The 12,453-nt window shown below is 40.3% G+C and overlaps 1 protein-coding gene across 18 annotated transcripts in view; it reads right to left on the minus strand.

Moving 5' to 3' along the window:
* KIAA0586 (KIAA0586 ortholog) overlaps positions 1-12,453 on the minus strand; it is a 104,636-nt gene that overhangs the window by 74,666 nt on the left and 17,517 nt on the right. For 15 of the 18 annotated variants that reach the window (XM_059694611.1, XM_059694605.1, XM_059694654.1 and 12 more), the window contains 6 exons: positions 11,932-12,064; positions 11,103-11,320; positions 10,613-10,685; positions 8,941-9,165; positions 7,180-7,354; positions 18-212 (listed from right to left, as the gene is read on the minus strand). In XM_059694611.1, coding sequence (XP_059550594.1) covers positions 18-212; positions 7,180-7,354; positions 8,941-9,165; positions 10,613-10,685; positions 11,103-11,320; positions 11,932-12,064 — 1,019 coding nt within the window. The remainder of the gene's footprint in view (positions 1-17; positions 213-7,179; positions 7,355-8,940; positions 9,166-10,612; positions 10,686-11,102; positions 11,321-11,931; positions 12,065-12,453) is intronic. The other 3 variants (XM_059694663.1, XM_059694639.1, XM_059694647.1) reach the window with 2 other exon arrangements.

Raw genomic sequence — 12,453 nt, forward strand, 5'->3', positions numbered from 1 at the left:
GTTCTGTTAGATCTTACCTAAAAGAATCGCCATAGGAATTAGATGACCTTCCAGTGTACCTGAAAGAGTAGGCATTTCTCTGCTTGGGCTGAACAAATACTGCTGATCACCAGGAGGCAGTGTAGCAATGGAATGCTGCAGTTTAGAATCTATCTTCTTGGGTTTTGTTGCATAAAAGTCAGTTTGTGTTCTTATTGACTTTACTTTAGTGCCTGTAATAATCATCAATGGCAGGTATTTTTAAATATTGTTTGAACAGCCACTATCCACCCATCTAGAAATACACAACTCTTCTTCACAGAAAAATCTCATTCTATATATGATTACAGTGCCCCAAAAAGAAGTAGCATGTAAACTAGGGGGTGGCAAACTTTTTATTAAATGGCCAGGTATTAAGTATTTAAGTCTTATGGGCCCTGTGATCTCAACTGCAACATCTCAACTCTGCCACTGTAGCATGAAAGCAGCCATAGACAATACATAGAGCAGAGTTATGCTGCAATAAAACTTTATTTATAAAAACAGGCAGCTGACCTTCGGACCATAGTTTCCCAATCCCTGACAATAAGTAACAACGTATATAACTACTATGACAGAACAGATACAAGGACTAGGAAAAAATCTTCAATAAAGATTTGGAAAAATATTTATAGACGTTAATATCATTATATATATTACTCTATTCCTATAGAATAAATCTGTATAGACTTTAAATTCTCAATTCTTAAAGAATTAGAAATTTGGTCATCTGTCTCTTTAGAGAAGATAAAGGGAATATGAGAAAAGTGAAGAAAAGTAAAATTATAAAGGAAAATGAACTATTTTCTAAATTAATTCCTGATATTACTACATTTTTACTTGTAATATCTGAGTAATTTTATAAATCTAGATTTTTAAATAAAGTTTCAGGATCCCAGAAAGAAAATTTCATTACCACTGACTATATTTTTTCATCCTGTTCTCTAGTATTCAATTGAATAGATATTTTTCTTGAGTATTTATTGAAGATATATTTTCAAAGCCTTTAATACGTGTTTTGCATCACTGCAGACACAGGGAGTACAGCACTGAATAAATCAACTGTACTCACTGAGCTTACAGTCTAACAAGTAAAACAATCAGTAAACAAAAATATAACAGCAGACAGTGAAAGTGCTATAAAAAACAATAAAGCAGGGCCAAAGGATATAAAGGGATAGAAGACAATTTTTTTGGATAGGATGGTCAGGGTAAACCTCTCTGAGGAGCTAAACAGCCGTGGGCAAACTACGGCCCGCGGCCCGTTTGAAATGAATAAAACTAAAAAAAAAAAAAAAAAAAAGACCGTACCCTTTTATGTAATGATGTTTACTTTGAATTTATAGTAGTTCACACAAACACTCCACCCATGCTTTTGTTCCGGCCCTCGGGTCCAGTTTAAGAACGCATTGTGGCCCTTGAGTCAAAAAGTTTGCCCACCCCTGAGCTAATATCACAGAGCAGAGATGGAAAGAACTGAGAGAGTGCGTCATATAAGGATCGAAGGGGAAAGCTCTTCAGGAAGAGGAAACATCAGGTATGGAGGTCTAAGGATGAGCAAGTGTCCACAGATTCTCAATCACTTCTAGCATTAAAAGGATTGCTTAATAAAGTTATTTTTAGATTTGAAAGTATTTTAAAACCTCAAGTTATTTTTTGCAAAGGCTTTTAAAACCCCAACTATAATAGAAAAGCTCCAAAAAACAAGAGGAAACACTAGGGTAAATATTGTCTATACAGTGGGGCCTTGACTTACAAGTGTCCCAACTAACAAATTTTTTGAGATATGAGCTGTCTCTCGGCTGATTTTTTGCTTTGAGTTGTGAGCTAAAATTCGGGTTACAAGCCAGCTTCAGATACCCCACCGCTAGTTGGCGCAGCGAACGTCACAGTGAACGCCACAACATCAGCCCAGCATCACGTGTCTCACTCGGTCACTGTTGATATGACATACGAGTAATTTGAGTTATGAGCTCTGTCACGGAACAAATTAAACGCGTAAGTCAAGGCCCCACTGTACTAGAGGCCTGGTGCATGAAAATTCATGCACTGGAGGGGGGTCTCAGCCCAGCCTGTCCGGGAGCCCTTGGGGGCAGGAGGCGACCCGGTGATCAGCGGAAGGCGACGCTCCATTACACCTCTGCTGCTGCCACTGGTTACCTGAGCCTCGGGCGGCTCTGGGCAGCTGGGCAGCCGCCATCTGAGGCTTGCCTGTGCCTCGGGCCGGTCCTGGGCGGCTGGGGGACTAAGGGTACTGGGGAACTCCGGAGGCAGGTGCCCCGGCGGGGCTGAGGGGACTGGGTGCTGCCTTCTTTGAGGGCGTGGCAGTCAATTAGCATATTCCCTCCTTATTGGCTGTGAGGGCCGCTATCTGTAAGGGCAGGGCAGTCAATTAGCATATTCCCTCTTTATTAGATAGGATGCTTTACCTCAATAACTCCAGTAGGATTTCTAGATAAACTGACATCCTATCTAATAATAGACAAACATGGTAAGTGACCATACCTTCGCTACGCCTCCCATCGGCTAATCAGCGAGATATGCAAATTAACCTCCAACAAAGATGGCGGCTAATTTGCATGCTGCAGGCAGGGCCCAGCAGCACGAGCCACCAATGAGAGCCGCCCTCCAGGCCCCTGTGGGGGACCCCAGAAGCTGCCTGCCTGCCACCCATCATCAGATCTGGTCCCGGGCCACAGGCAGGCCAGCCCCGGAAGCCCCAGAAGCTGCCTGCCTGCCGCCTGTCATCGGATCCAGTCCCAGGCCACTGGTGGGCCCCAGAAGCTCCAGAAACCGCCAGATATGGCAGTAACTCTATCAGTAAGCACTCTGAAAGTCAGTGGCATAAATGCACCAATTAAAAGACAGATTATGAGGGTGAATCAAAAACAAGACCCACTTTAAATATAAGGACACATAAAGATTAAAAGTAAATGAATTAAGCCGCAGTCTAATGTTTTGCTCAGTGGCTAGTGCATTAGCCCATGGACTGAAGGGTCGCAGGTTAGATTCCAGTCAAGGGCATGTACCTCAGTTGCTGGCTTGATCCCCAGTCCCTATCAGAGCATGTGCAGGAGGCAACCAATCAATGTCTCTCTCCCTTTCCCTTCACTCTCTCTAAAATTCAATGGAAAAATATCCTTGGGTGAAGATTAACAAAAACAAAGTAAATGGATTAAGTAACATTAAAGAGATTATAAGAAAAATATATTCCAAATTTTGTTAGTTGTATAATGGTTATGTTAAAATTATTAACACCTAAGAAATTGGGTGAAGGGTACATATAATATGCTGTAGTATTTTACAGTTTTTTACATGTATGAGATTATTTCAAATTAAAATATTAAAAAATTAAAAATTAATAAAATATTAATTGAAATATATCTGCATTGCCGAGGCCAGTTTGGCTCAGTGGATAGAGCGTCGGCCTGCGGACTGAAAGGTCCCAGGTTCGATTCCGGTCAGGGGCATGTACCTGGGTTGCGGGCACATCCCCAGTAGGGGGTGTGCAGGAGGCAGCTGATCGATGTTTCTCTCTCATCGATGTTTCTAGCTCTCTATCTCTCTCCCTTCCTCTCTGTAAAAAAATCAATAAAATATATTTAAAAAAAAAGAAATATATCTGCATTACATGAAAAATCTCCTAATTGCTTCTAGCATAATTTATTAAATTGTGCTAAAATTTACAAGGGTTCAATTAAAAACTATCTTAATTCTAAATGACATAATAGAAAATATATAATAGTGCAGTTATAAGCACTTATCTGAAAATAAAAATTTAAAGAAGTGAATTTAAAGAAGGGATTAGCCAAAGAAAATATGCACAACCCATGGACATAGACAACAGTATGGTGATGGCCAGAGAGAAGTGGGGGGCAAGAGCTGGGTAGAAGGGACAAAAGGGGGGAAATAGGGACATCCTATATCCTATCTAATGAAAGAGAAACATGGTAATTAGCCATACATCCGCTACCCTTCCCATTGACTAATCAGGGCGATATGCAAATTAACTGCCAGCCAAGATGGCGGCCTGCAGCCAGGCAGCTTGAAGCGAACATGAGTCTTGCTTGCTTCAGTGACGGAGGAAACCAATGTTCCCCGCCTGCCTTGCCGGCCTCTGAGCTTGCAGTTTGAAACATTGTTACAAATATAGAAGCTAAACTAAACCCCAGAAACCTGCTTTCAGCCAGCCGGGATCTCAGAGCTGGAGTTGATACAGTGTTTCGATTATAGAACCCAAACAAACCAGATACCTGCTTTCAGCAGCAGAGGCCTAAGAGCTGGAGCCAGAGCTAAAGCTGGCCCAGAATAAAAAGAAAAAGAAAAAAAGGAGCAGTTGGGAGCTTCAGTCACCCGCCAGCCTGAAAACAGCCCTCAGCCCCTCACCCAGACTGGCCAGGCACCCCAGTGGGGACCCCCACCCTGATCCAGGACACCCTTCAGGGCAAACCAGCCGGCCCCCACCCGTGTACCAGGCCTCTATCCTATATAGTAAAAGGGTAATATGCCTCCCAGCACTGGGATCAGCGGAGCCACGAGGCCTCCCAGCACCGGGATCAGCGGATCCGAGAGGCTTCCCGGAACTGGGATCAGCGTGACAGGGGGCAGCGCCCAAATCCCCTGATCGCCTTGAGGCTCTGTGTGTGACAGGGGGCGGGGCCACAACCTCCCTATCCACCCTGCTCTGTTCGTGACATGGGAAGGTGCCCCAACCCCCTGATCAGCCCTGCTCTGTGCCTGAATGGGGGGAGCTCCCCAACCCCCTGATCGCCCTTCGGCTCTGTGTGTGACAGGATGCGGCACCCCAACCCCCCTCCCCCACGGGCCCTGCTCTGTGTGTGATGGGGTAGAGCCATAACCTCCCCATCGCCCCTGCCTTGAGTGTGACAGTGGCGGCACCCCAACCCCCTGATCCGCCCTGCTGTGTGTGTGACAGGGGGCGGTGCCCCAACTCCCCTATCGGCCCTACTCTGTGAGTGACAGGGGGAGCTCCCCAACCCCCTGATGGGCCCTGCTCTGTGCGTGACAGGGGGGAGTTCCTCAACCCCCTGATCAGCCCTGCTGTGTGTGTGACAGGAGGGAGCTCCACAACCCCCTGATTGACCCTGCTCTGTGCATGACAGGGGGTGGCGCCGCAACTTCCCCATCGACCCTGCCTTGAGTGTGACAGGGGGCGGTGCCCCAACCCCCCAATTGGCCCTACCCTGAGCGTGACTGAGGGTGGCATCGCAACCTCCCAATGTGCCCTGCTCTGTGCATGACAGGAGGCGGCGCCCCAACTCCCCAATCAGCCCTGCTCTGAGCCCGACCAGGGGCTGCACCTAGGGATTGGGCTTGCCCTCTGCCACCTGGGAGCGGGCCTAAGCCAGCAGGTTGTTATCTCCCGAGGGGTCCCAGACAGTGAGAGGGCACAGGCTGGGCTGAGGGGTCCCCCTCCCCCCCAAGTGGACAAATTTTTGTGCACCGGGCCTCTAGTAATAATAATAAAAGGCTAATATGCAAATTGACTGAACGGCAGAATGGCCGGTTGCTATGATGCGCACTGACCACCAGGGGGCAGACGCTCAATGCAAGAGCTGCCCGGTGGTGGTCAGTGCACTTCCATATGGGGAGTGCCACTCAGGCAGAAGCTGGCTCATGCTGGCCAGCACAGAGGTGGTGGCAGGAGCCTCTCCCACCTCCGTGGCAGCACTAAGAATGTCCAAGTAACAGTTTAGGCCTGATCCCTTGGGGGCCTAAGCCTTTAGTCGGACATCCCCCGAGGGCTCCCTGGCTGCCAGAAGGATATCTGACTGCAAGCTTAGGCCTGATCCCCTGGGGAGTGGGCCTAAGTCAACAGGTGGACATCCCCCTAGGGGTCCTGGACTGCAAATGGGCGCAGGCTGGGCTGCGGGCCCCCCACCTCGAGTGCACAAATTTTTGTGCACCAGGCCTCTAGTGCTTATATAATCACCTAACTCTTAGAAATGAAATAGAAAAAAAAACAAAAACAAAAACTAGAGCACCAGCCAAAGCTCCAACTTCCAGAAAGAACAAGAAAGAAAACTGAGTAGGTATCCATTAGTTACTACATATTGCCAAAGTGGCTTACACTGCTAAAATACAAGGAATTTAAAAATGTAACAAGATCAACAGGCTCAATATACTAGTATAAGAGTTATATTTAAATACATTAGTGATACGATGTCTGTGAGTCAAAACATACTGTGATAAGTGAAGGTATTTTTAGTTGTGTACAAAATAACCCAAAAGTTTTTTTCACTTTTTCTACCTATGGCTTTTTGAGAACTGCAAAAGTGCCCATGAGAATTTTTTTAAAGGTGATTTTAAAAAAATTTGTTTTCATTAATTTTTTTAAATATGTTATTACTGCTTTCAGAGAGAGAGAGAGAGAGGGAAAGAGAGAGATAGAAACATCAATGATGAGAGAGAATCACTGACTGGCTGCCTTCTGCATGCCCTCTACTGGGGATTGAGCCTGCAACCTAGGCATGTGCCCTGACTGGGAATCAAACTGTGACCTCCTGGTTCATGGGTCGATGCTCAAACACTGTGCAACACCACTGGGCTCTGATTTTTTTTTTTTAAGAGAGAAATGGAGAGGGAGAGAGAGATAGAAACATCGATGAGAGTTTAGAAACATCGATCAGTTGTCTCCTGTACACCCGCTACTGGGGATTGAGCCCATTAACTGGGCATGTGACCTGACCGGGAATCGAACTGGCAACCTATCAGTGCATGAGACAACACTCAAAGAACTGAGCCACACCAGCCAGGGCCCCATTAGCATTGTTATGATAATATACAGCATATGGCTGATCTTTCTGTTCACAAAGAACATGATGGACCAAGACCTTCAAGGAAATGTCTACTTTCCCTACATTTTAATTTAAAGTGTTCAGGGTTCATCTCACAAATGCAAATTTTATCATGTTTTATCTGAAGATACTATCTAATTCTATATTTTTCTCCATTTATTCCTACCCTGTGCCTTGAATCAGGTCTATTATTTCCTACTCCCTTGGAATTGTTTTTCCATCCCTAAGACATTATATAATTTGAACTGTATTTATAAGTAATAAATAAAAAGCAAAAATTAAACTTTACATAAAACTGATACCATAAAAAAGGAAATTTACCACAAAAAATGAGGTTTCTTACCTTTAACCCGTTCTATTACTTTTGGTCTCTGTGGTTTGGACTTAGCAGATGGAGAATTAAATCTGAGATATGGTCCTTTTTTAAGAGTGCTGCGATGGCACTGATAAATTGGTTTTCCATAAATTTGTAACATATAATCTTCATCTTGTATCGCTGCGGTTGCTTTCAAAAAACCCTAAATACACAAATTTATTGATCTCACCAACAAAATAGTCATCAAACACTTATCTCACTTTCCTAAAGCCTCTTTTTGCAAGCCTAAGTATTATAATAACAATGATCGGGTCAGAAAAGTCCTTTATTTTAAATAAATTCTAGATATAGTTTTCAAGCTATAGTTTTAAAGTTTTATAGTTTTTAAAAGCATGAAACTTAAATATATAAATCATTCACCCAAGAAACATGAAGGTTCTTACACTACTAGGAATACTTTCAGCATCAAAAAGTGAGGTTTAAACACACTTTATATATTACACTCAAGAACAATAATATAACATAAATCAAGTCCTTAAATGATTTTCTACATTTCTGATCCTACCTTTAATCATAACCTAAAATAGTACACAGAAAGGCAGCATTTATTGAGCATCTACTAAGTGTTAACCATTGAGTTAGATCAGGGGTGGGCAAACTTTTTGACTCGAGGGCCACAATGGGCTCTTAAACTGGACCAAAGGGCCGGAACAAAAGCATGGATGGAGTGTTTGTGTGAACTAATATAAATTCAAAGTAAATATTATTACATAAAAGGGTACGGTCTTTTTTTTTTTTAGTTTTATTCATTTCAAAGGGGCCGGATCCGGCCCGCGGGCCGTAGTTTGCCCACGGCTGAGTTAGATGTTTTATTAATGTGCCCCTAAATTCATGTTTGGCATTAAGAAAGTTAGAGCCTCTCCCTGACCAGTTTGGCTCAGTGGATAGAGCGTCGGCCTGCAGACTGAAGGGTCCAGGTTCGATTCCGGTCAAGGGCACATACCTTGGTTGCGGGCACATCCCCAGTGGGGGGTGTGCAGGAGGCAGCTGGTTGATGTTTCCCTCTCATCGATGTTTCTAACTCTCTATCCCTCTCCCTTCCTCTCTGTAAAAAATCAATAAAATATATTTTTTAAAAAATAGAAAGTTAGAGCTTAGGTAGAGCAGCCAAAACATTCCGTCCACAATACCTAGAACTATGCCTCATCAATCACTAGGCACTAAACCAGTGGTTCTCAACCTTCCTAATGCCGCGACCCTTTAATACAGTTCCTCACGTTGTGGTGACCCCCAATTTCATTGTCAGAAATTGAACATAATTAAAGCATAGTGATTAATCACAAAAACAATATGTAATTATATATGTTTTCCCCGATGGTCTTAGGCGACGCCTGTTAAAGGGTCGTTCGACCCCCAAAGGGGTCGCAACCCACAGGTTGAGAACCACTGCACTAAACATACATTTGTTAAACTGAAAAAACAAAACAAACACCATACATACACACATACACAATGATGAAATACAATTTTTAGTACCATAAATTTCTAATTTTTGGACTAGATGATCTAAAAAACGGTGATTCTAAGTGTGAGATCTCAGGAAGGAATTATGTATTTTATGCAGTGATTTCCACTTTATGGATATCCAAAACCCTAAATATCAACAGTTTAAAATTAGTTTACACTTGTATAGTCCTTCATATTTTTAAAACATTTTCATAAATTTGTATCTTAAAGGAAATAGTTTTAATGCAACATTTATGCCACATAACCAGAGTACAATCTTACTTCTTTTCTCTCTTTCTGTAAGCTTGAAGCAAGCATGCTCCTCATAGGTGGATTTTTAAAATGTTCCTCTTTTTGGTTTTGACCATGTTTTCTTGGAATTACAGAATTATTTACTGTTTTGTCTTGCTTATTGGATTTAGTATCTTTACTCATATTCTGAGCTTTTTTGGTCCGTTGATTCTTCTGATCAAATCTCCTCTGTTCATCCTTTTTTGCCAGTTCATCCTTAACATAATCAAAATTAAAATTACTTAAAATCTATCCAAGTACTAATGCTTTCAAAAGCATTAAAATCTGTATTTTTCTGCTATAAAAATATAGTTTAGCAGTTTTTAATGCTTTATAGACAAATAATATCGGCTTACATATGAATAAAAATTCTCGGGAAGAATAAACAAAACACTAAGAAGATTGGTGTCTTATGGAGCAGGGTGAATGAAAAATGTCAGATGAGATACAGAGGTAGGAGGGTAACTTTTCATTATAGAGCTTTTTGATGTTTGAACTATATGACTGTAGAAACTGTTCAAAAATTAAATTACAAAATAAGTTTCAAAAGTAAACAACTTTGTAATAAAACTCTGAAATAAATATTTATAAGTTAAAGTTGCTTGAAGGTTTCAACAAACATTTTATATGGAATCCACAGTAATAGTGACATATATTGATAACTGCACACTCTTAGTTCAGCTTTTTTTCTGGTACATCAGATAATAGCTAGTATAAATTCTTCACAACCACATTAGAAATATATAATCACGGAGCTCCAGTGGTGCAATCGGTTAGCGTGCAGTACTTATAAGGAATATATAATCATAAACAACGAAGTGCAAAAATATATTTCAGTATTTATTGCTGTGGAAACCGAACTGACACTTCATCTTGCTGCCACTGTGAATAAACATATACACACACCTTACAGTTAGGAATAAAACACTTTGCACCCCAAGATAAAAATAACAGGGCTACTCTGTCCAGTTCTACTTCCTCAAATATATAAAATTTTAACACTTTTCTTTAAGTTACTGACCCCCTAATAAAAATAATTCTCTAGACTTGAGTTCTGGTAGTGAACACACAATGCAATATACAAATGATATATTACAGAATTGTACATTTGAAACCTATATAATTTTATTAACCAATGTCAGCTAATAAATTTAATTTAAAAAAATAAAAAATACCAAAAAAAACCTCTTAAATTTTTGCAATGCTAATGTCTGAAGACACCCTGCGGATGTGAGAAAGGGGAAATTTTTCCATCTGGAACTGACTTCTGTAAATTCAGTAACCTGAGAAATCTTGTAGAGTATTTTCCCTTTAAATAACTGGTATTTTTACTTTCATAGCCCAATGCTTCTAAATCTGCTGTCTTGAAACATTTTTTTTAAGTATACTTCTTTATTTTCTAAACACTTTTGCTAGATTTTCTTTCAAATACTCATATTTTAGTTATTATCCAACAATTTGCCAGAAAAGAGCCCTAATATAATTTATGATAAAGGACTTAAGTAAAATGAAACTTATTATTAAATAAATATAGTGATAGAGTGAAATTCAGAATTATAAGTGGAGTTATATATAAGGAATATTTTGAGAATAAGTATATACTTATAAATTGGAAACAATATTATCTCCTGGGGATTAATTCTATTTTTTTTTCAAAATCTACCTGAATTTCTGCAGAAATAGTTTTAATCCACTCATCCACTGTCTTTTTGATCCGAATCTTCTCTGACATCTCTCTACAAAATAAAGAATTTTCTCTTTATTAGCATTTAATGTCCTGAGAATAGAACATGGATCAGATCTCTCACATAGTTTGAATCCACTGTGTAGCCCAATATCCTTCATCCATAAAGAGAAAAACAATGGTATTAGTTTTCATCAAACAGAAGTATATTTGTAAACTATATGTAAATCTCAGAAGATATGTACTAAGAGAAACAGAAGTAAAGGGAACAGTCACATTTGTAAAAGTAATAGTAGCATTTATAGATCTAAATTCAACTCCATCATAAGCCCATATCATCAAAGGAAATAAAGTACCTTTTCTAACAATTAAAACACATTACACAAAATAAAGTGCTTAGAAAAAAATTAAGAAAGGCTGTAAACTGTGGTTTCATAAATAACCTTAGGATAACAACATCCTGTCTTACCTGTTGCTAGATAGAGCACTGATAAACGAATACATGGCAGTTCCATCCTTTGCACGAATAATAGCTTCTAGGTTTTCTTCAAGTACTTTTTTATTGTTCTGCACTCCTCTCAAAATCTTCTCAGCTTCTTTCAATATGGACCTTGTACTGGTCGTGTGAAGCTTAATGGAATTCTGTGGAAAATCAGCAAGCCTCGACATAAGCAGAGATTCTTTTGGCTTAAAAGAAAAAAGGGCAAAAATGTCACCATGTAAAACTAGTATTATTTTATTCCAAACAAGAGCTCTTATTATAGTTTGGGCCAGATACTATACCCATATATTCTAAGGACTCAATTTGTCAAATTTCAGAGTTTTAAAAGAATACTTGGCAATTAAGGTTTCTTTCCATTTAGGTATGAATGTGTATGTTAAGTGAAATAGAGCTGAGATGTCCACAATAGTGGTAGGCAGTACAGTGGCCAATAAAAACTATATCCGGTGAAGTAAGCTAAATCAAAACGAGAAAAGGGTTGGCTCTAGGAAGGCATGGCGGACTTTGTGAACTGGATAAACAAGGGCCCACCCATAGTTTTCCCTCCCCATTCCTTCCTCTCCAATAGCTATTAAGCTAGAGTGGGCCATGTGGCTCCTTCCTAGCCACAGAGCAGGAAGCAGAAATCAGTGAGGGCTTCTGAAAAAAAATTGCAAAGAGAACAGACTGGGATAACACGTCTTTTTTCAGTGCTTTGTCTTCATATTACTCTTGCTTTCTGCCTTGATAACTTTTCATTTCTTCATAATTTTTATCTTTGCTAATGATCAATTTTAGTATCCTGTTGCCACTTTACCTGGAGTAAGCCATTTGTTTCTTTCCTTTTTTGGCCAAGATCATGAAGAACATTATCAGACTTCTGCACAGTCACCTTAGCTGCTCCTAGTTCTTCACAGGAAGGAAATCTTTGAGAGAATAGAGTAGCAATGCTGTAAGAGATTTAGAAATAAAGTTTCCTAAATTACCAAATTCAGAAAATATCTGTAACATACATTCTTAGGTATATGAATTCTAAATGGTATTCTATTAAAACTGGACAATGAAGTTAATCAATCATATGATTAAACATACATAATACAAAATATCACAAGGGACAAAATTACTCAGACCAGACTGTTTTAGGCATAATAGAAAAAGAGCAGGAAAGGTTTTACTCTGAAGAAGCTAACATGCAGAAACACTCTTAGAATGGTTGAGTAAGAGCCTCTGAAAATCCTCTTCTACATAAGAGCAAAGAGAACAGTTGCAAAAATGGTCAAAAACAGCTTTTTCAGAACTCTGGAAATTAAACAAAGGCTTGCAAAACCTGAGAAACATT

The sequence above is a fragment of the Myotis daubentonii genome, chromosome 1 (assembly GCF_963259705.1).
Source record: "Myotis daubentonii chromosome 1, mMyoDau2.1, whole genome shotgun sequence".
In the NCBI taxonomy this organism is placed as follows: Eukaryota; Metazoa; Chordata; class Mammalia; order Chiroptera; family Vespertilionidae; genus Myotis; species Myotis daubentonii.